Source organism: Aquarana catesbeiana, linkage group LG11 (assembly GCF_042186555.1).
Source record: "Aquarana catesbeiana isolate 2022-GZ linkage group LG11, ASM4218655v1, whole genome shotgun sequence".
In the NCBI taxonomy this organism is placed as follows: domain Eukaryota; kingdom Metazoa; phylum Chordata; class Amphibia; order Anura; family Ranidae; genus Aquarana; species Aquarana catesbeiana.
Window position 1 is genome coordinate 226,417,457 of NC_133334.1, and position 24,712 is coordinate 226,442,168.

The 24,712-nt window shown below is 42.2% G+C and overlaps 1 protein-coding gene across 2 annotated transcripts in view; it reads left to right on the forward strand.

Annotated features, from left to right (window-relative positions):
• LOC141112528 (inactive hydroxysteroid dehydrogenase-like protein 1) overlaps positions 1-22,180 on the forward strand; it is a 465,623-nt gene extending 443,443 nt beyond the window's left edge. For both annotated transcript variants that reach the window (XM_073605442.1, XM_073605441.1), the window contains exons 2-5: positions 1,936-2,169; positions 5,125-5,567; positions 18,529-18,756; positions 20,293-22,180. In XM_073605442.1, coding sequence (XP_073461543.1) covers positions 1,950-2,169; positions 5,125-5,567; positions 18,529-18,756; positions 20,293-20,361 — 960 coding nt within the window. In that variant the 5' untranslated portion in view covers positions 1,936-1,949 and the 3' untranslated portion in view covers positions 20,362-22,180. The remainder of the gene's footprint in view (positions 1-1,935; positions 2,170-5,124; positions 5,568-18,528; positions 18,757-20,292) is intronic.
• Positions 22,181-24,712: the final 2,532 nt, after the last annotated feature.

The window sequence follows — 24,712 nt, forward strand, 5'->3', positions numbered from 1 at the left end:
GGGGGCTATAATAATAAAATGCGGTATAATAATCCTTACTTTCAGCCCTGAGACTGTTATATTCAGCTTTCATTTGACTCTCATTGCTGAAAATAATGTTTTTTGTGGCAAATAATTACAGCTTAGTGTATGTAGCTTCATTTATAACGCTATATATCCACTATACACTGCAACGTTACTTCACATTGTGACCAACATTTTACAGCCCATTCATAAAATGTGGGTTGTGTTGTGGAGCCTGCGGTGTCTTGGAGATTTAATATATAAGAACACCACTATCCCTCTACGTCTGCAGTTGCACTTGTGCAAAACGTCCCAGCAATCTCCACTATCCTGGAACAATTTTCCACATAGCTTGTGGCTTTTGTCATGCCCGGTGATGCTGTCAGGGCATGAATTGGTGAAAATTTAAGCCGTATATAGCCAACATTACTCTTTCATACCATATATGCAGCAAGGAGACCGCTATGAGGAGTACTGTATATTTGGTATCCAGTGTCGGCCAAGGGTTTAACCACTTCAGCTCCTGAAGATTTTATTTCCCTTCATGAACAGACCATTTTTTTGCTATTCGGTACTTCGCTACTTTAACTGGTAATTGCACAATCATGCAACGCTGTGCCCAAATACAATTTATGTAATTTTTTTCCCCACAAATAGAGCTTTATTTTGGTGGTATTTGATCAGAACTGCATTTTTTATCTGTTGTGCTATAAACAAAAAAGACAGAAAAAAAAACAATATTTTTTACTTTCTGCTGCAAAACATATTCAATAAAAAAAGAAAAAAAAGAAAAAGAAATGTCTCCATAAATTTTGGCCAAAATGTAGCGGTGCACCAAAATGAAAATTCTTGACTGAAACCTATAATTCAGATCAGAAACACACAGAGAGTTCCCTCTGTACAGAGCCCTGTGTTATTTGTCAACATAGGGTTCTGGGCTGTGATTGGTTACAGACAATCAGCAGGTCCTGGCCACGAATCATTGGCTGGGACTTGCTGACTGGCTCCTGATGTGTACAGTCGCAGCAGATGTTGGCAGGTGTGTGCCCTAAACATGAAAGCAGGCAGCAACGTACGGCGGATGGCCAGTCTGCACTTGTTTAAAATTTGAGCAAAGCAGGACTTTCAGAATATGTTAACTCCAGGTATATGGGGGTGGGGGTGAAGAAAAAGGAGGAGGGAAAGGGGGTGGGAGGGGAACATTAGGAAAAGAAGGAGTAAGAGGCCAAATGTTCCTTATTAGGAGAAAAAGTACAGATTCATAACGATAGATAGAGCCTTTCGCCCAGGGAGTCTACACCAAGTCCAGAAGTCTCCAGGTGTCACGAAAGATCTCCTCCCAGTTGACATTTTTGACTTTGGGTTTAGTACCACTTTAATTTTTTATTTTATTTGTTTCCTTTCTACTTGCTTCATGGTCCCCAAGTAAGTGGAGCACAATGGACATTTTTAATGGCCGTACACACGATCCGAATATCGTACGAAAACTCGTCCGAGGAAGAATCGTACGATTTTCGGATCATGTGTACACTACTTTCAAGAGCTGATCACAACGGTTCATCCGATATTATTCGATCGGACAAGCACGAAAATTTTCCTCGTACGATGCCAGATCGTACGATTTTCATTCAGTCAGTATAGTTGTCGTCCGAACATACAGTACAAATACATTACAACACATGACATCACTTCCGATTTTTTTTTTTCTGTCTGAGAATTTTCGTGACTTTATTTACCTATTCAATTTTTACTTGTGACTATTAAGCGAAAAAGGATGTACAATCTGTCGTACGATATTCGGATTGTGTGTACGGGCCTTAAGGAACCTTGCTGTGCCTTATAAATGAGCTTTTTTTGTAAAGTAGCGGTGTGGCCGGAGTGCGACTTTATTGATGGACTTTTCCATTTTACTATATCTTTTTCTTGTTTCAGGTTGTCGGGTCCTAATGGCCGCTGTAGACAGCTTTCATCTTTTATATCGGGAGGTGGCAAGGTCTTGTCACAACCACTTTGAGTTTCTGGCAGTGGTGGGAGCTCTGTACACAGCAAGGAAAGGCGTCAGTATTTTGTATGAGTTCTACAGTGTGGTCAGACTACATGTCACTCCACATATCCTCAGAAGGAGAGACCTGGTCAAACAGTATGGAGAATGGGCAGTTGTCACTGGTAAGTGAGCCAAACAACAAAGACATTTCGCTAAAGAGTGAAGGTTATTTTTATTTTTTTCAAATATTTTATTGAGCGACACAAAGGCCATCACATACATAGTACCATCCATCATTAGTAAAGATTGGGGTTCATTTTACCAATACTAGAGAGTGCAAAATCTGGGGCAGCTGTGCATGGTAGCCAATCAGCTTCTAACTTCACTTTATTTAATTAAGCTTTGACAGTAAAACCTGGAAGCTGATTTGTATCTTTGAAGAGCTGCACCAATTTGCACTCTCCAGTTTTAGTAAATCCACCCCATTGACTCCATGTAGGGAGAAATACAGAAACAAGCACCATTAACAGTTTGGGTCAAAACACTAACCCATCAAAGAGGCTCAACCAATAAATGAGCAGAAAGGACCCAACAGATGATGACATTTAACAACATAATATACAGTTTAGGAATAAGAGAGGTTAGAAGGCCGACAATTGGATGATCCACTCCAGCCATAGCCTAGGGAGTAGCAAGGACCAGGCATAGGTAAAGTGTGCAGTAAATGCAGACTTAAGTCTGGTACATGTCACATAAAATCAGAAAGAGACTTGAAAAACTTAACATCAATAAATCACCGGGACCAGATGGCTTGTACCTGAGGGTCCTTAAGGAGCTCAGTCAAGTCCTAATTTTTACAAACAGTCTACTGACTGGAATGGTACCAGCTGATTGGAGAAAAGCCAATGTAGCACCAATCTTTTAAAAAGGACCAAGATATATCCCTGGGAACTACAGACCAGTTAGCCTAACATCAATAGTATGAAAGCTCTTGGAAGGGATGATAAGGGACTATATACAGGATTTTAGTAATGAAAATGGTATCATTAATAGTAATCAGCATGGATTCATGAAAAATTATTCTTGCCAAACAAATCTATTAACCTTCTATGAGGAGGTGAGCTGCCATCTAGGTAAATTTAGTGTATCTGGATTTTGCAAAGGCATTTGATACAGTTCCCCACAAACGTTTAGTATACAAGCTAAGGTCTGTCCTGTCGGCATAGACCAAACAGTGAGTACCTGGATTGAAAACTGGCTACAAGGGAGAGTTCAGAGGGTGGTGATAAATGTGGAGTACTCGGATGGTCCAGTGTGGAAAGTGGGGTCCCTCAGAGTTTTTTCCTGGGACAAATCCTATTTAATTTATCCATAAATGATCTAGAGGATGGGATAAACAGCTCAATCTCAGTATTTCCCGACAATTCTAAGCTAAGCAGGGCAATAGCTTCTCCGCAGGATGTGGAAACCTTGCAAGAAGATCTGAACAAATGAATGGGGTGGGCAACTACATGGCAAATGAGGTTTAATGTAGAAAAATGTAAAATAATGCATTTAGGTAGCAAAAACATGAATGCAATTAGGGGGTGAACCTCTGGGGGAATCTAGGATGGAAAAGGACCTGGGGGTCCTAGTAGATGATAGGCTCAGCAACGGCATGCAATGCCAAGCTGCTGCAAGCAAGGCCAATAGAATATTGGCATGCATTAAAAGGGGATTAACTCCAGAGATAAAACGATTATGCTCCCACTCTACAAGACTCTGGTCCAGCCGCACCTGGAGTATGCCATCCAGTTCTGGGCTCCAGTCCTCAGGAAGAATGTGCTGGAAATGGAGCGAGTACAAAGAAGGGCAACCAAGCTAATAAAGGGTCTGGAGGATCTTAGTTATGATGAAAGATTACAAGCACTGAACTTATTCTCTCTGAAGAAGAGACAATTGAGAGGGGATATGATTTAAACGTACAAATACCTTACTGGTGAACCCACAATAGGGATACAACATTTCTGAGATTGCATCGGCTCTGGGGGCGAGCAGCGCGAGCGCGCCCCTAGTGGCCACAAAAAGAAGCGACATAACATGACGGCGATTCGCGCAGCCGAGCCATATTGCCGCAGTACAACTGTTGCGGCTTTTCGGCAAGCGGTTAATATGACCTCACTTGATAACTAGCTGAGTTTTAATATAGCAGACCAAAGAGCAGTAGGTGATGACACACAGCAACCAATCAGAGCCTACTATTTTCTGATCTGACTACAATAAAATCTAATTGACTTCACTGAGTTACACCATTATCTCATCTGCACATTGAAAATCACTCAGAGTTTTTATTAAGTCACAAATTATATGAAAACAAGTTGTAATTGAATAAAAAGCTCCCACTGAGCGATTTCAGTGTACAGAGGAGATATTTATTTTTGCATTTTAAAACGTCATTGTCCGTTTTGGTCATTCTAGCACCCTATGAACACAAGAATCCACAGAGATTCAGGCTGTCTTTGTACTGGTGACTATTGTCGAGGGTCATAAAGAATGGGAAGTTTATAGTTGTCACCAGCACAGGAGGTGAGAGGAAATCTTTCATTGGGGACAACTGTCTAAGTTTGGGGAGGTGTCCTCTGTGCTTTTTTATGTGTCTCCTGGAATCTCCCCAATGGGGACAGAGACTGCAACAAAAAGCTGACAGGCTTCTATATATTCCCTACTCTATCCTAAACTGAAATAAAATGAGATCTAGAGATCCTTTTAAAAATGTATATCGCTGCCACAGTGTACCTATTATAAGCTGTTTGAGAACCCCACTAAATTACTGACATCCTGACAATGACTGAGAAGGATGAGATCTCTCTTGCAGCATTTCAATATGAGTCTGGTATGAACCCCACTGTGTTTGTCTGTCAATGCACTACCCCTTCTGTGCTGTAACAGAAGATTTTTTTTTTCTTCAACTAGCATGCTGGTTCCTATACAGACTGCTTTTCTGCAGTTTAGATTCAGTATAGATTCAGTCCATACATAAGGACACAAAAGTTTGTGTATCAGTTAATTTCAGGCTGCTAAATGAAATGTGCAATTGGTTGCTTAGTGTTATACTTTGTTTCATTGAGAAAAAAAAGATGATGTATATTTCTGTACAGGAGCCACTGATATCATTGGAAAGGCATATGCAGAAGAGCTGGCAAGTCGCGGGCTGAATATTATCCTGATCTGCAGTAATAGAGAAGAACTGCACAATGTCTCAGAGGCCATAGCTGGGACTTATGGAGTCAACACCAGTATAATTTATGCAGATTTCAGCAAGGGACGTGAAGCATATGCTTCTATCGCGCAGAGTCTGAGAGATCTGGATGTGGGTATTTTGGTTAACAATGCCAGGGTGCCGTATGAATATCCACAATGTATTCTGGAGATTCCAGAGGATAAAGTATGGGAGATCATCAATGTCAATGTTGCTGCAGCTGTCATGATGGTGCGTATAGTGGTCCCAGGCATGGCACAGAGGAAGAGAGGAGCCATTGTCAATGTGTCCCCTGGAACTGCATACCGACACAGCGCTATTACTCAGATAGCTGCATCCAAGGTAAAGTATCCAAAGTAAAATAAGCAAGGGGCCTAGTTTTGTTTTTTTTTTTTACTTACATTGTACAGTGTGCTGAAAGCAGGGACCTCTTGTTAATATCTTGCTGCAGAAGGGTGTTTTTTTCTCATTCATTGATTATACCAGCTTTTCAACCTAGAGGAACCCTTGAAATAACATTCCGGGCTCAGGAAACCCTGCTAAAAATTACTATAGCTACAATTCATGATACATGAGTGTGATGGTCAGTGGGAAGAATGTTCATTACACTTGTTGTCATTGGGAAGAATTACCCCCTTACAGAAAGCTAAATTATCTGAGAGGCAGAAATTGCTCATTGCTCAAAGAATCATACACATAGCAACTTCTGGAGGAGCCTTAGAATTTCATGGAGAAACCCTGGATTATATAATGTGTTCCAACCTAGGTTGACTAGTGACAGTATGTAAGCCAAATGTTTTTGGAACATTGTGCCATTTTTGGTGTCCATAATTATCCACGATCTATGTCTCCTTTAGCTTGTACAACCCGTCTAAATCTAAAAAAGGGAGCAGTAGCTGCTCTTAACACAAGCCCCTTTGTAAAGTGTTTGTTACCCCCCCCAAAAAATAGATTTCCTGGTCCCTTAAAGCAGATTAAACAGCACAGTGCTTGTGCTATGTAATCTGGCCCTCTCTAAATTGTAAAAAAAAAACCTGCCTGGACCTGCCACTTCCTGTATCCCTTCACTGTACTGACCACAAAAATCAGACTGCTGAGAGCTGACCACGGTAGTCAGAGTGCGTCCCTCTGTTATACGCAGCTGTCCTCTCTGCTCTCCTCTCTCCCCCTCACCTCCTCCTCTCTGCCTGTCGTCTCTGTATGTCTCCGTCTCTGCCCCCCGCCGCTATTAGTAAAATAAATTCTAAATGGTCCCTGCCAGCCCTTCTTATAGCCTGGCATAGCACCCGGCATTAGTCTTTTATAAAAAAAAGAGCGTTGTAAATACTGATTTAGCGCGATCTTCAGGCCGGTCATGTGGCTCTCGGCCGGTTTCCAGGGCTGCTGCAGGAGAGGCTGTGCGGCCATGTGATCTCCCTGGCTGACGTCAGAGGGAGATCTCAGCCTCACCTGCAGAAGCCATATATCGGATGTATACAGCAGCCGTGAGTCATGTGACCGGCCTGAAAATCGTTCTAAATAGGTATTTAAAATGCTTGTTTTTTTATATAAGACTAATATGCAGTGTGCTATGCCAGGCTCTAATAGAGGGTCTGGCAGTGTTTGTGTTATATGGATTAACAAACACTTTAATTAAAAGCGATCAGTTCTCTGTTCTGCCATGTCTGTGACAGGCAGCACAAAGAATGGAGAGCTGGAGCTGCAGCCTGCATGCGCCGATCTCTCTGGCTGTCCCTGCCCCCTGCTCAGCTCGATGCATAAGAAAGGAGGAGGGTTGTTAACTCTGCAGGTTCTGCTTGTGAAGTGTAATCCCTGCACAAGCAGAGAGAGAGATGTAAGCTGTCTGTCTACTGATGGTTCACATCCCTCATGACAGGTCAGACCTAGCAGGAATCTGTAAATTTTCTATATGTAAAACCGCCATGTTCCCCACTGTTAAATAGGGGCTAATTTCTATTTCACTCTGGTGCAGATAGTCCTTAAAAAGGTTGATCTGCTTAGTTAACCACTTGCCGACCGCCGCACGACTATATACGTCGGCAGAATGGCACGGGCAGGCAAAAGGACGTACAGGTACGTCCTTGCCTGCCCGCGGGTGGGGGGTCCGATCGGACCCCCCCCGGTGCCTGCGGCGGTCGGCAAATCTCCCACGGCGATCGGTGGTGAGGGGGAGGCCATCCATTCGTGGCCCCCCCCTCGCGATCGCTCCCAGCCAATGGGATCATTTCCCTGCCTCTGTATTGTACACAGAGGCAGAGGAAATGATGTCATCTCTCCTCGGCTCGGCATTTTCCGTTCCGGGCCGAGGAGAGAAGACTGCAATGTGAGTGCACCAACACACTACACACACAGTAGAACATGCCAGGCACACAAAACACCCCGATCCCCCCCCCCGATCCCCCCCCAATCACCCCCCCCCTGTCACAAACTGACACCAAGCTGTTTTTTTTTTTTTTTTTTTTCTGATTACTGTATTGGTGTCAGTTTGTGACAGTTACAGTGTTAGGGCAGTGAGTGTTAGGCCCCCATTAGGTCTAGGATACCCCCCTAACCCCCCCTAATAAAGTTTTAACCCCTTGATCACCCCCTGTCACCAGTGTCGTTAAGCGATCATTTTTCTGATCGCTGTATTAGTGTCGCTGGTGACGCTAGTTAGTGAGGTAAATATTTAGGTTCGCCGTCAGCGTTTTATAGCGACAGGGACCCCCATATACTACCGAATAAATGTTTTAACCCCTTGATTGCCCCCTAGTTAACCCTTTCACCACTGATCACTGTATAACCGTTACGGGTGACGCTGGTTAGTTTGTTTATTTTTTATAGTGTCAGGGCACCCGCCGTTTATTACCGAATAAAGATTTAGCCCCCTGATCGCCTGGCGGTGATATGCGTCGCCCCAGGCAGCGTCAGATTAGCGCCAGTACCGCTAACACCCACGCACGCAGCATACGCCTCCCTTAGTGGTATAGTATCTGTACAGATCAATATCTGATCCGATCAGATCTATACTAGCGTCCCCAGCAGTTTAGGGTTCCCAAAAACGCAGTGTTAGCGGGATCAGCCCAGATACCTGCTAGCACCTGCATTTTGCCCCTCCGCCCGGCTCGGCTCAGCCCACCCAAGTGCAGTATCGATCGATCACTGTCACTTACAAAACACTAAACGCATAACTGCAGCCTTCGCAGAGTCAGCCCTGATCCCTGCAATCGCTAACAGTTTTTTTGGTAGCGTTTTGGTGAAATGGCAAGCACCAGCCCCAGGCAGCGTCAGGTTAGTGCCAGTAGCGCTAACACCCACGCACCGTACACCTCCCTTAGTGGTATAGTATCTGAACGCATCAATATCTGATCCGATCAGATCTATACTAGCGTCCCCAGCAGTTTAGGATTCCCAAAAACGCAGTGTTAGCGGGATCAGCCCAGATACCTGCTAGCACCTGCGTTTTGCCCCTCCGCCCGGCCCAGCCCAGCCCACCCAAGTGCAGTATCGATCGATCACTGTCACTTACAAAACACTAAACGCATAACTGCAGCGTTCGCAGAGTCAGGCCTGATCCCTGCAATCGCTAACAGTTTTTTTGGTAGCGTTTTGGTGAACTGGCAAGCACCAGCCCCAGGCAGCGTCAGGTTAGTGCCAGTAGCGCTAACACCCACGCACGCACCGTACACCTTCCTTAGTGGTATAGTATCTGAACTGATCAATATCTGATCTGATCCGATCAGATCTATACTGGCGTCCCCAGCAGTTTAGGGTTCCCAAAAACGCAGTGTTAGTGGGATCAGCCCAGATACCTGCTAGCACCTGCGTTTTGCCCCTCCGCCCGGCCCAGCCCAGCCCACCCAAGTGCAGTATCGATCGATCACTGTCACTTACAAAACACTAAACGCATAACTGCAGCGTTCGCAGAGTCAGGCCTGATCCCTGCGATCGCTAACAGTTTTTTTGGTAGCGTTTTGGTGAACTGGCAAGCACCAGCGGCCTAGTACACCCCGGTCGTAGTCAAACCAGCACTGCAGTAACACTTGGTGACGTGGCGAGTCCCATAAGTGCAGTTCAAGCTGGTGAGGTGGCAAGCACAAATAGTGTCCCGCTGCCACCAAGAAGACAAACACAGGCCCGACGTGCCCATAATGCCCTTCCTGCTGCATTCGCCAATCCTAATTGGGAACCCACCACTTCTGCAGCGCCCGTACTTCCCCCATTCACATCCCCAACCAAATGCAGTCGGCTGCACGAGAGGCATTTTTATGTCCTCCCGAGTACCCCTACCCAACGAACCCCCCCAAAAAAGATGTTGTGTCTGCAGCAAACGCGGATATAGGCGTGACACCCGCTATTATTGTCCCTCCTGTCCTGACAATCCTGGTCTTTGTATTGGTGAATGTTTTGAACGCTACCATTCACTAGTTGAGTATTAGCGTAGGGTACAGCATTGCACAGACTAGGCACACTTTCACAGGGTCTCCCAAGATGCCATCGCATTTTGAGAGACCCGAACCTGGAACCGGTTACAGTTATAAAAGTTACAGTTACAAAAAAAGTGTAAAAAAAAAAAAAAAAACACAAACAAAAATATAAAATAAAAAATAATAGTTGTCGTTTTATTGTTCTCTCTCTATTCTCTCTCTCTCTATTCTTCTGCTCTTTTTTACTGTATTCTATTCTGCAATGTTTTATTGTTATTATGTTTTATCATGTTTGCTTTTCAGGTATGCAATTTTTTATACTTTACCGTTTACTGTGCTTTATTGTTAACCATTTTTTTGTCTTCAGGTACAGCATTCACGACTTTGAATGGTTATACCAGAATGATGCTTGCAGGTTTAGGTATCATCTTGGTATCATTCTTTTCAGCCAGCGGTCGGCTTTCATGTAAAAGCAATCCTAGCGGCTAATTAGCCTCTAGACTGCTTTTACAAGCAGTGGGAGAGAATGCCCCCCCCCCACCGTCTTCCGTGTTTTTCTCTGGCTCTCCTGTCTCAACAGGGAACCTGAGAATGCAGCCGGTGATTCAGCCAGCTGACCATAGAGCTGATCAGAGACCAGAGTGGCTCCAAACATCTCTATGGCCTAAGAAACCGGAAGCTACGAGCATTTTATGACTTAGATTTCGCCGGATGTAAACAGCGCCATTGGGAAATTGGGGAAGCATTTTATCACACCGATCTTGGTGTGGTCAGATGCTTTGAGGGCAGAGGAGAAATCTAGGGTCTAATAGACCCCAATTTTTTCAAAAAAGAGTACCTATCACTACCTATTGCTATCATAGGGGATATTTACATTCCCTGAGATAACAATAAAAATGATTAAAAAAAAAAAAAAAATGAAAGGAACAGTTTTAAAATAAGATAAAAAAGCAAAAAAATAATAAAGAAAAAAAAAAAAAAAAAAAAAAAAGCACCCCTGTCCCCCCTGCTCTCGCGCTAAGGCGAACGCAAGCGTCGGTCTGGCGTCAAATGTAAACAGCAATTGCACCATGCATGTGAGGTATCACCGCGACGGTCAGATCGAGGGCAGTAATTTTAGCAGTAGACCTCCTCTGTAAATCTAAAGTGGTAACCTGTAAAGGCTTTTAAAGGCTTTTAAAAATGTATTTATTTTGGTGCCACTGCACGTTTGTGCGCAATTGTAAAGCATGTCATGTTTGGTATCCATGTACTCGGCCTAAGATCATCTTTTTTATTTCATCAAACATTTGGGCAATATAGTGTGTTTTAGTGCATTAAAATGTAAAAAAGTGTGTTTTTTCCCCAAAAAATGCGTTTGAAAAATCGCTGCGCAAATACTGTGTGAAAAAAAAAAATTAAACACCCACCATTTTAATCTGTAGGGCATTTGCTTTAAAAATATATATAATGTGTGGGGGTTCAAAGTAATTTTCTTGCAAAAAAAAATAATTTTTTCATGTAATCAAAAAGTGTCAGAAAGGGCTTTGTCTTCAAGTGGTTAGAAGAGTGGGTGATGTGTGACATAAGCTTCTAAATGTTGTGCATAAAATGCCAGGACAGTTCAAACCCCCCCCAAATGACCCCATTTTGGAAAGTAGACACCCCAAGCTATTTGCTGAGAGGCATGTCGAGTCCATGGAATATTTTATATTGTGACACAAGTTGCGGGAAAGAGACAAATTTTTTTTTTTTTGCACAAAGTTGTCACTAAATGATATATTGCTCAAACATGCCATGGGAATGTGTGAAATTACACCCCAAAATACATTCTGTTGCTTCTCCTGAGTACGGGGATACCACATGTGTGAGACTTTTTGGGAGCCTAGCCGCGTACGGGACCCCGAAAACCAAGCACCGCCTTCAGGCTTTCTAAGGGCGTAAATTTTTGATTTCACTCTTCACTGCCTATCACAGTCTCGGAGGCCATGGAATGCCCAGGTGGCACGAAACCCCCCCAAATGACCCCATTTTGGAAAGTAGACACCCCAAGCTATTTGCTGAGAGGTATAGTGAGTATTTTGCAGACCTCACTTTTTGTCACAAAGTTTTGAAAATTAAAAAAAGAAAAAAAAAAATTTTTTTTTTGTCTTTCTTCATTTTCAAAAACAAATGAGAGCTGCAAAATACTCACCATGCCTCTCAGCAAATAGCTTGGGGTGTCTACTTTCCAAAATGGGGTCATTTGGGGGGGGTTTGTGCCACCTGGGCATTCCATGACCTCCGAAACTGTGATAGGCAGTGAAGAGTGAAATCAAAAATGTACACCCTTAGAAATCCTGAAGGCGGTGATTGGTTTTCGGGGTCCCGTACGTGGCTAGGCTCCTAAAAAGTCCCACACATGTGGTATCCCCGTACTCAAGAGAAGCAGCAGAATGTATTTTGGGGTGCAATTCCACATATGCCCATGACCTGTGTGAGCAATATATCATTTAGTGACAACTTTGTGCAAAAAAAAAAAAAAATTAAAAATAAATTGTCACTTTCCCGCAACTTGTGTCAAAATATAAAATATTCCATGGACTCAACATGCCTCTCAGCAAATAGCTTGGGGTGTCTACTTTCCAAAATGGGGTCATTTGGGGGGGTTTGTGCCATCTGGGCATTTTATGGCCTTCAAAACTGTGATAGGTAGTGAGGAGTAAAATCAAAAATGTACGCCCTTAGAAATCCTGAAGGTGGTGATTGGTTTTCGGGGCCCCGTGTGCGGCTAGGCTCCCAAAAAGTCCCACACATGTGGTATCCCCATACTCAGGAGAAGCAGCTAAATGTATTTTGGGGTGCAATTCCACATATGCCCATGGCCTGTGTGAGCAATATATCATTTAGTGACAACTTTTTGTAATTTTTTTTTTGTCATTATTCAATCACTTGGGACAAAAAAAATGAATATTCAATGGGCTCAAAATGCCTCTCAGCAATTTCCTTGGGGTGTCTACTTTCCAAAATGGGGTCATTTGTGGGGGTTTTGTACTGCCCTGCCATTTTAGCACCTCAAGAAACGACATAGGCAGTCATAAATTAAAGGCTGTGTAAATTCCAGAAAATGTACCCTAGTTTGTAGGCGCTATAACTTTTGCGCAAACCAATAAATATACACTTATTGACATTTTTTGTACCAAAGACTTGTGGCCAAATACATTTTGGCCTAAATGTATGACTAAAATTGAGTTTATTGGATTTTTTTTAGAACAAAAAGTAGAAAATATCATTTTTTTTCAAAATTTTCGGTCTTTTTCCGTGTATAGCGCAAAAAATAAAAACGGCAGAGGTGATCAAATACCATCAAAAGAAAGCTCTATTTGTGGGAAGAAAAGGACGCAAATTTCGTTTGGTTACAGCATTGCATGACCGCGCAATTAGCAGTTAAAGCGTCGCAGTGCCAAATTGTAAAAAGTGCTCTGGTCAGGAAGGGGGTAAATCCTTCCGGGGCTGAAGTGGTTAATGTGGCACCCGCCACTCCTGACATTTTTTTTTCCACCTTTTTATAATGGCACAGGAAGTTTGATTAATTCTTTGGATTGAACAAATTGCCTTTCCTACTTCCTGACGATATATGCTGTGGTAGGGTAGCTATTTACAGCTACTGTGACACCTTAAGAGAAACTGGCTGGGCCTTTGTATAAACGTGAGGAGCTTTTTGCACCTCTAGTCCAGCACATACATTTCACATGTTCTTAGTAGATGCACCACAAATCTGCACAAATATATTTATTTTTGCAGAACATACAATAATACCAAATCACTCTTTTTTTGGTAGTTGTTTGTACATAAAAACTCTGGTATAGCAGTGAGGAGCATGATCCAATTTTTGGATTTCATTGCATGCGTTTTGACCAGGCAAAAGTATGGGATCTGAAAGTGACTGCTGTGAAGAGGGGATTATGGAAGCAGATCCCTCGCAGCAGCAGTGTTCGTTTTGCTCTATATATTTTCGGCTCATAGCTGTATACAAATTTAGCTTCCTGAATCCTTGTAGAACATCTATCCTGCAAAGTGTCCTATCCATTACTACAGTATTGGGCTCCAGCTGTTACTCAGCTTACTGGAGTATAGTAAGAATCGGAGAAGAACTGAGCCATATACTCTGAGCATTGCAATTTTTTTCTGATGTTATTAATGGTAGCAGTGCTTAATTAGATCCCAACCTGGGATCCTATGTACACAAGCTTTTAAATCTAGTGAACTCAAAAAATATCTGCAATTTTTTTTCTCATTTGGTAATTTTGATCCGATCAGAGTCTGTGTGGTGATTGGAAGCAGTAATCTCACTGTTTGTATGGACAGGTAAGTGTGGGCGGACATAAAGAGGAAGAAGAGGTAAAGCTTTAAATACACAGAAGAAAAACATATAAGGTGGCTGTTTTACCTGCCGATGGATTTGTGTTTGTGCCCATCCAGTCCTGCAATTAACACAGCACGGCCCTGTCTGGCAGGGTTGAAGACTCAAATTTTCTCTCCTGTACTTATGTACTTGCAGGTCTTGTCATTGTCATAGCCAGTGACCTGACAGTAAAAAGAGAAGGAAAATACTGGTGAGCTCATCTCTGACACACAGCTGTCTCCTCCTATCAGCATGCTTCTTGCTAGCACATGAGCGCTGTGGTACAACTGACTAGCTCCTTCTGCTGCTTCTCCCTTTCCCAATTTTGAGCTTTGCTGTACAGTGTCCTGCAGGAAGCTGAATTGAAATCCAAATTCAGTTACCTACAATTGTTGCATAAAAAAATGTACTTGATGTGATTGTAGCCGTATTAGTGCAATTGTGACAGAGAAAATTGAGTACTGTCCGTGATACTTTTTTTATTTGCAATAACATACAATTTTTCAGGACAAGTTTCTGCACACCTGTGGGACATCACTTCTCACAACCGGACCACACTATAGAAGTCCTCGATGTTTTAGTTCTTAAAGGGAATTTCAGAACTATCCAGGAAAGGAAAACGTTTGAACTAAGAATGATAATTCTTTTTGACACAAAAAATAACAAATTTAGATATTGGTTTCCTTACCCATTATACTAAAGTTTTACGACCCCTCTGTGACTATCATCCCCCCCCCCCCTCCATTCTATAGCTCTCCCTCTGTCTTATCTCACTAACTCTGCTGCTATCTTTATTACCATTGATTTGTATGTGTTTGTTTTTCTCTTTTTTTTCTATCTCCTTTCCCTCAGAGATGTGTTTTTTTTTTTTTCTGCTTAAAAATTTGTGAATCAGTACTGCCTTAACCTTGAAGAAGGGGACATACTCCGAAAGCTTGTCCTGAAAAATTGTATGTTAGTGTAAATAATAAAAAAAGTATCACAGACAGTCCTCAATTTTCTTTATAAAAAAATGTACAAATAATGAATACAGTGCTGCAATAAATTAAGCACTTTATACCTGCCAGGAGTTCACCTTTAAACTTCTTTTATAGATATACAAAGTGAACAACTTCTAAAGGCTCAAGGACATCTCTGCACAGCAGCCCCCCAGCCCCTCTAATACTTACCTGAGCCCCATCACAATCCAGTAATGTGCATGAGAGCCTCGGCTCTTCTGGAACTCTCCCTCCTCATTGGCTGAGACAGCAGCGGCAACCATTTGGCTGCCACTGCTGTCAATCGCAGCCAAGAAGGGGGCGAGGCCAAGCCACGGCTCTGTTTCTGAATGGACATGCAGAGCAGTGGCTCAGGAGCGAGCCTTCTCGGGTGCCCCCTGGCAGGAGGGAGGGGTCAGGAGCGCCAACAGGGGGCCCCGAGAAGAGGAGGATCAGGGCTGCTCTGTGCAAAACCACTGCACAGAGCAGGTAAGTATGACATTTTGTTATTTAAAAAGAAAAAAGCCTTTTAATATTACTTTAAGACATTACCATATTACTTTAAAAATATCCTACATACTATTTTAAGAGTCTAATAAATTAAACTTTAAAATACTCCAAATAGTTATCACAGCAGGTTACACAATTTTGATTTGTGAAAGTATATGCTGTATGTACTTTATTTAAAAAAAAAAAAGGAATAAAAATCTGCTAAGAGACATTACACCACATTTCTCTGTAAATACATTTAAAGTAATTTTTTAAGGGGTTTAAAGGCTCAAGGTTTTTCACCTTCATGCATCAAGGAGAGGTCCAAAAGCTACCAAAAGTGAGGAGTACTAAGGCCTCATGCACACGAGACGCTGTTAAACTCACCTTCAGAGGCAGTTGGACACTTTTTTTCAACTGCCCCTGAACCCATTCAATGTTATCCTATGTGTCCATGTACACAGTCTCGTTTTTTGGCGTTTTTAGGCAGTTGCGTTTAACCTCGTTTTTCCAGAAGCAAAAAAATGGGTTCAGACACAAAAGTTTTCCACGTTTCAGAGGTTTATAAGTGTTTTTAAAGGAACATTTTACAACCCGACTTTGGGGCCCCATATCTAGGGCCACTTGGTGCTAGGAACCCCAAACACAGTGGACCTAGCACTACAACATATCCAAATTAGGGTTGCTAGCACCAAGTGGCCCCGAGATATGGGGCCCCAAAGTCGAGTCACAAAATTCATTCTCTGCTGCAGAAAATTGCTTGACATTTTGTGACCCGACTTTGGGGCCCCATATCTCGGGGCCACTTGGTGCTAGAAACCCCAAGTTTGGCATGCTAACACAGTTGCACAAACACTATAACATATCCTAGCATCAAGTGGCCCCAAGATATGGTGCCCCAAAGTCAGGTTGGAAAACGTCATTCTCTGCTGCAGAAGTGCTTGACATTTTGCGACCCGACTTTGGGGCCCCGTATCTCGGGGCCACTTGGTGCTAGGAACCCCAAATTTGGATATGTTGTAGGCCCCAAATGGGCCCCAAAGTTGGGTCGCAAAATGTCATTCTCTGCCGCAAACGCGGCAAAACAGGCTTTTAAAAACGTGTGTTCAGCAGAGTTTGCACCAGCGTCTCGTGTGCATGAGGCCTATGAAGGTTTAAAAAATATCAAAATTAGGTATATACAGTGCCTTATAAAACAGTTACTAATAATAAAATAACTCAAACAGTGCCTTAAATTATTAACAAAGCAGCGCTACTGTCACAAAAGTTCATGAACAGCTTTTATGTGAAATAAAACGCACATGAGAAATAATAATAATTAAGAAGTGTAAGGACAGTCCCAGAAACCTCAGGTGGTAGAAAAAGAAATGTTGCATTTTTCAAACACCCCACTGCAGTCTGTGTATCACGCTTTTTTTGTTATAACTGCTATTGATTTAAATTTGTCTGAAGCCTGATATATATTCTAGTGCCGAGTAAATGGAAGGAGGCCAAGGAATTCACTGAATAAGATATAAATAATTAAGTGCAGCGCTAAACATAAACATAACTGAATATTAACGTAAATACACTTGTGGATAAGTGAAATATAATAACACACCAAATATAAAACTCCCAATATGGTCTGTTAAATAAAAATTGAAATTGTCTATAATGAAATATGAAACAGCAAGGGACCAAAGTCCATGATATATGAGGTGAGTAGAAGTCTTCTCCAAGAGTGGGGTACCATGCACCCTGGCAGGTGGGTAGACACTCAAATGGAAAGGCGATCACAGATGTTAAAGCACATAAGTCTTCAAAAGGAAAAAGTTGGGTACCCTTACCGGATCCGTAGGACGTACATGCCGTATAGCAGTACGTCAATAAAGCATAGAGCAATGGAGACGCCAGCTTCCCACATTGCTGTTTTTTATCTGTTTGTGATCACTTTTAACTCATTTGGATTTTATCCAATAAAACCCAATTTTTGACCTACACCATGTGGAGTGCTTCTTTTTCTTCCTCCATGGCTCTACTCCGAATTGTCCCCTTCTGACCATCCCGCTCTGAGACCAAAGGGTGTGCGTTACAGTGGCTTAGCTCCTGCTTATGACGGCTTCTCTTCACTGGTGACTGGGACTCACAGGACATCATTCATTTGGACATCTCGGGAGACCATCCCCAATGCTCTATTGACATACTGCTATACGGCATGTGCGTCCTACGGATCCGGTAATGGTACCCAACTTTTTCCTTTTGAAGACTTATGTGCTTTAACATCTGTGGTCGCCTTTCCATTTGAGTGTCTACCCACCTGCCAGGGTGCATGGTACCCCACTCTTGGAGAAGACTTCTACTCACCTCATATATCATGGACTTTGGTCCCTTGCTGTTTCATATTTCATTATAGACCATTTCAATTTTTATTTAACAGACCATATTGGGAGTTTTATATTTGGTGTTATTATATTTCACTTATCCACAAGTGTATTTACATTAATATTCACTTATGTTTATGTTTAGCGCTGAACTTAATTATTTATATTCTGTACTGACTTGGTTTGTTTGTGTGCTTGCTGCTTTTGTCACATTTTGGGTTTGTTCTGTTTTTGGTTAGCGCAGCATTTTTTCTATCCTTGTTTCACTGAATAATATATACAGTGCCTTGAAAAAGTATTCATACCCCTTTACATTTTTGACATTTTGTCATGTTACAACAAAAAACGTAAATGTATTTTATTGGGATTTTATGTGATAGACCAACACAAAGTGGCACATAATTGTGAAGTGGTAGAAAAATGCTAAATGATTTTTCAAATTTTTTAGAAACAAATATGTGAAAAGTGTGGTGTGCATTAGTATTCAGCCCCCCTGAGTCAATACTTTGTAGAACCACCTTTCGCCTCAATTACAGCTGCAAGTCATTTTCGGGATGTCTCCAGCAGCTTTGCACATCTGGAGAGGAACATTTTTGCCCATTTGTACAGTTTTATATAAACAGTAACTTCTTTTCCATGTACAAAATCAAGACCCAAATATCTTTGACTGCCTACAATTTATATTTTTCCATTTTCAAATTTATTCAGGCTTATTTGGACAAATTCAGCAGACAGCTGCAATGTGAGCTTCGGTCCAGTGGAATATTTGTACAGTTGTTAACTCCTCTGTGTGTGGGAGACAAACATGAGCCTTCTGCTGGGACTTTGCATTATCTGCCGGCTTTTGTCCCATCATCTGATGTTTATGCACGACATGCTGTAAGAACACTAGGGATCTCTTCCAGGACCACTGGATACTGGGCCCACTCCTTGCAGGTAGTGTATAACAATTGCATGCCAAAGATGTTTATGTTGATATACCATAGTTAACAGTAAAAAGCCAACATGTAAAGGGCCGGTGGCAGATTTGCATAACCGTCAAAAAGCCGTCACTCTTGCTGGCGTTATACAACAGGAAACCAGGTCCTTGCTGCCCTCTTCAGATTGGGGGGGTCCTGAAAACTAGACAACAAAGCGCAAAAAGGATGCACCAGCCTTGTGCATTGCCTCAGGTGCCATTTATTAAAAGGAATACACAAATAAATACACTCACAAAGCAAGCTGAATCATAGGCTCATATACAATCGCTAGGAAACCAGCCTCAGTACAAAACTTGAACAGTATTGCTAGGTGAACCTTTGCAACACCCCACAGTAGAAACACGAGCTAACTCGTTTTGAGGAATGTACCCTCATCCTCAGAGCTAGGAGCTCTTAGGAAAAGGGTATATCCCTCAAAATGCATTAGTTATTGTATTAAGGCTGGTTTCCTATCAGTTCTATATAAGCTTATGATTCAATGAGGTTTGTGTATATATTTTTTTTTTGTAGTCCTTTTAATAAATGGTACCTGAGTTAATGCATGATGCCGGTGCGCCTGTTTTGCTCTTTGTTAAATACACTATAGTTTTTCTAAAAGAAAGTCCCAGGAAGTGAAAGCTTATATTGCCCTCTTTCGTCTTCCTGGGCTTTCAGCAGAGGGGCAAGAAGTCTTGGGACTCCCAGCTGCCCTATGACAGTTAAGACCCACAAGTGTTCACACTTTTCTGTTGCCATGGTGGCGTATAGTTCTGTCAGCAGTACTTGTACCCACAGGCAGTATGCTAGGATAGTGATTGGCTCAAAACTGCTGTCTCTGGGGTGACATGCCTTCCCCCTCGCACCAGAATCAGCAGTAACCGGAGCTCTCAAGCCTTAACATAATAGAAATTAGGCAGAATAACACCTTGTAAGTGTGGACTGATCCCGCTGCAGGACAAAATTGATTTTTATCTGGATGCAGGAAACAAAAACCGGAAGTGGTACTCATAATACATGCCACCACTGCCCCAACATCCATGACCCGAGCTGCCATCACTGCTCTAATGTGCATGACCCCCACCACATCCACTGAACCGATGCACACAACTCCCCCTGCTGCTACTGAACCAGTGCACATGACCCCACTCACTGGCCTCTGTACTGCCACCACAGCCCCATCCACTGGTCACTGCACTGCAACCGTGCCCCTGCCCAACTTGCTTATTCACCACCACTTCACTGCATGACCAACACAGCATGACCCTGCCTGTCGCCACTGTGCTGATGCACCCTTCACTTGCTGCCATGACACCAAAGCACACTAGTGCACCAACTTGCACTACCACATTCTCCACCACTGCACTGACATGCACTTCTGTATTCATTCCGTTTAAAGAATACCAATAAGTTAGCAAGCATAACATAATCGCATTTAGTATTTTACAGTGCTTTGGTGTAAAGTAAAGGGAAAAAAAGCTGAAAATTGTCTGTGTGATTGTATATTTTTCTACAGCTTCTTGCATTCCAATGGATACCTGGCTGGATGTGCACATCAGTAGGAAGAGGTCTTCTTCAGCACTGACGACAGAAAGCAGCTTTATTACTGAACCACATTGGACCATTTGTTCTTTCTACCAGCACTAGTGACTTTAAAACTTGAGTTTTAGGCTGTGTTTTTTTTTTTTGTCTGTATTACAAATCAAGTTGATTGTGTATATGTTACTACACTGTATGTTTTATAGTTGTTACTAGTATTCTGAATGTATTATTTGTTATTTTTATATGGCTACAGTAAGAGTGTACACTGGGGAGGATGTGTTATTTTATAGTACTTTGCTTTAGAACTCCAGGGCACCGCTGTTTAACAACCACCCCATAGAGGCTACTATATTGGCACATCCACCAGTTGAATGTGGCACTGGATAGCATGTTCTTACTAGGACATGTCAGTCAGTGGTAGGAGGTCACTTTTGCATTGTCCTGTACATTACCTACTGGAAGTGTTTGAGGGGTGGTTTATTTTTTGTTTCAAAACCCGTGACAAGTGGGACATGAACTAATGAGGCATTTTGCACAACATATTCTACACTATTTGTTTATTTGCCCCTAAACCCTAGCCAATGTGCCTTAACATCAGTTGCACGACTTCCTCTGTCATATGACAGTGCTCAAGCCGATGGATTGGCTGCTACACCTGAACGCTGTCATTTTGGAGGAGGTCACATGTTCACCATACCCTGAAGCACCAGACACTGTCACCTTCTGTGATGGAGATAGGAGCATTGAGTGAGCATTGGCAAGGTGAATATAAGTGGGTCGGAAAGGAGAGTTCTTTACAAATACACTAACGTTTTGCCCAACATGGGCAAGGTGACACTGGGTTTGATTTACTAAAACTGGAGCGTGCAAAATCTGGTGCAACTGTGCATGGTAACCAGTCAGCTTCTAACTTCAGCTTGTTCAATTAAGCTTTGACAAAACAAAACTTGGAAGCTGGTTTCTATGCAGAGCTTTAACAGATTTTGCACCCTCCCAGTTTTAGTAAATCAAACCCCAGTGTCTCTTTAAGTCCTCAAACAAAAATAGATATAACTGTGTCTCCCACGATATCTGGGTAGTTAGATGTTGGCATTCAGTTTTTGCTGTAGGTGTGGCAAGAAGAAGACAAAGGAGGAGATCTAAGAACAAGCCTGTTATGTTCCTGGTGACTGCATACATATTCAATCACAACAATCTCCAAGTAAATATCTATTTTCCTTGGGTGTCTTGTGCACCCCATATTCATTATGGTTATCTGCAAATGATGTGTTATTTGCACAGTGTGTTTCAGCTTGGCAGCACCACTCAACCCCACCAAGTAATATACACCTGCCATGGGTGCAGACCAGTTCTGGGGCTCGCCCAGTTCTACATCTTCAAGTTATCATACAACTAAAGCTGCACCCCATGTACCCTGACATACAAAAAAGTTATAATTCCATGTGGCATATACACCCCACCAGCCCAGAGCTGAGGAGCGCTGGTGCATTTTTCTCCAAAATAAGATCTTTGAGAGGTGTGGCTTTCCTTGTATAGCGACTTGGAGATCTACAGAGTAGCCAAACCCTTTACTGACCAGCTTCCATTTTAAACAATCTGCATCAATGCTCATGCCATAACTTTAGTTATATATGCACCGTACAGACCAGCCCCTGTAATCTATTAAAAAAATAACAAGATGAGTGTTCCCCAGACACAAGTGATGCCTATTTATTTCTCTCCAACAATATATGGTCATGTTGAGCCATAGTGCCTGTGTTTTTTGCACTTTACATGGTTTGTCATCAACAGCAGTCATTAACTGGAAATGCATAATTCCTGTTCTGTATTGTTTTTGTGTGAGTAAACAAGTATTTCTAATATTTTTTTCTCCTTCTTGTGTTTTTGGGCGGTGGTGCACAGATTGGAGGTAGCTCATGATCGGGCTTCTTCATATACATACACCTGACATATGAGGCAGTCCTGAGTCAGAGCAACAGGAGAAGAGGGCACTGGCAGTGTAGTGCCACATGGGTTGCAAGTATTTAGGTAGGCTCTACAGTATGACTCTTCCATTTTAAAGTCTGGGCCTAATGAACTAGTAAAAGGCCACTAAAAGTAGTGTAAGTTCAATTCTATGCAGAGTAAACCTAGGAGAAAATTAAATATTGGTAAATACTTTCACGTGAGTTTAATCTTTCAGTACAGGACAACGCCTGCAATATATGGGCTTTTTACTAAAGCCCAATTAAACTTTAATTCCAGCTGCGGAAATTAAAATGAAGGTGAGGCAAATGTCATAGTAACAGTTCAATGTCTTGCCTCTATTTCACGTAACCCAGAGAAAAGCCCTTGCCATGTAGTATGTTGCAGAAAAGAATTTCTGCACACTATGTGAGAGCAGTGGTCTCTTATTTCTAATGGTGAACAGCAAAACAATCCATAAAAGGGCTTAAAACCAGGATATAATGTCTTACTTAAAGATTGTGCGATTGTAGAGCATAGCCCGATAAAATACCAACTTCCGTTGAACATGTGAATGTAAACTTTATTGGTAATAAAATAAAATAAGATAAAAAGCTTAACCCAAAGAAGTGCCAAAAATATACACACAGTCATCGATGTTTGAGCCTGCTTACTTGCATTCCTCTGGGAACGTCAGAGATGTATCCCAATGCTGACAAGCCTCAATGGTGGTGTAGGGCAGCTGAACTAAGCCATGGGATCAGACATCATCAGTGGAAGGGCTGGTGTAAGGAGCCGTCCACGGCCTTGACATGACTTGACAAGGTGCAGGTGCGCAAAACATGTCATAGTGATGGGACCACGGAACCAGCTTGCTCTCCAAGTGCCCATCTCACCAGTCTCTTCCACCTCAGGTCATCTCGGTGTAGCAAGTGAACGTCATTGCTAATCGCCGTACACAGGTGGCGCCTTCAGGGGGTCACACTGCGGCTTGTCACAGCCTCCTCTGGTCTATATTCCATCAGTGCTGTGGACGGCTCCTTACACCAGCCATTCCACTGATGATGTCTGATCCCATGGCTTAGTTCAGTTGCTCTACACCACCACTGAGGCTTGTCAGCATTGGGATACATCTCTGACTTTCCCAGAGGAATGCAAGTAGGCAGCCTCAAACATCGATGACTGTGTGTATATTTTGGCACTTGTTTGGGTTAAGCTTTTTATCTTATCCTATTTCATTACCAATAAACTTTACATTCACATGTTCAACGAAAGTTGGCATTTCATCAGGCTATGCTCTACAATCCCACAATCTTTAAGTAAGACATTATGATATCCTGGTTATAAGCGTTTTTATGGATTTTTTTGCTGTTCACCTCATGTCACTTTCTCCCAGGAGCAATTTCCTAGCGGCTATGATCCAGGACTGTCACCAATTTGCCATCTTTCTATTGTAGCCCTCTTCAGCAGGCACCTGATCATCTTTTGTAGCTGTCCTATTTCGAATGGGTCCAAAATAGGAATCCCAATAAAATGTATATTCATAGGTGTGAAGGAGTAATTTTGCAGATGGTAGACTGAATGACATTCACACAACAGAAGTTGTTTTCTTGATAATGAAGACACAAATTACTGGTGCAGAATACTGAAGAACATGTGCAATTCAGAAATCAACAAAATGTATGGCTTACCGTGTGAGAACATGAGTCCCACCACCATAATTTTCGGGCCAAAATTTTCAATTTTCAGGGCTATTAACACTTCAGTGAATAAACTCAGGAGTCACATAGAACAAAAACATCTAAGAAGGAAATTGTTTCACCTTTTTGGTACAAGAAAAAAGGTAGATTATATCTGTGATGCTTCAAGCGACTAGGGGCTTGGGTGAGAACAAACTCAAACTGTGCCTGACAACAATATCAGAAGAGAAAGAATTAATTTTTTCATACAATTTTGATATTCCTATCGCAACTGCTAAAAAATGGTTAATTTGTTCAGGTTGGAGTAAGACTGGCACACATTTTTTTTCTGTTTTCAATAATTTTTTTTATTAAGCATATTAAATAATGCAGAGATAGCAGACAAGTATTTGGTGTGATACATATGGAGCTGTAGATTACAATACATACACAGCCGTTTCCCAAGGTGGATAAGAGACTCACATAGTCCCACCACAACGTGGAAATCTACTATGTAGGAAAAAGTCATAAATTGTCAAATTCCACCAAGGTGATTAAAAGAGAGGTAAGCCACATACTAGGGGAATACATTGTAAACAGAGGAAAGGTATCCAAAAAGGAATAACCTGAAAAATTGCATATACCTCCCTAGGGTGTTTTTTCCTTCCCTTACTTTTAAAATTGCTCCACAGCAGTTGAGCGAGAATTTCAAGTGTTCTTAAGGCATGCTAATGTGTTTTCTCATGGCAAGAAAAGAAATCCATCCCTTTT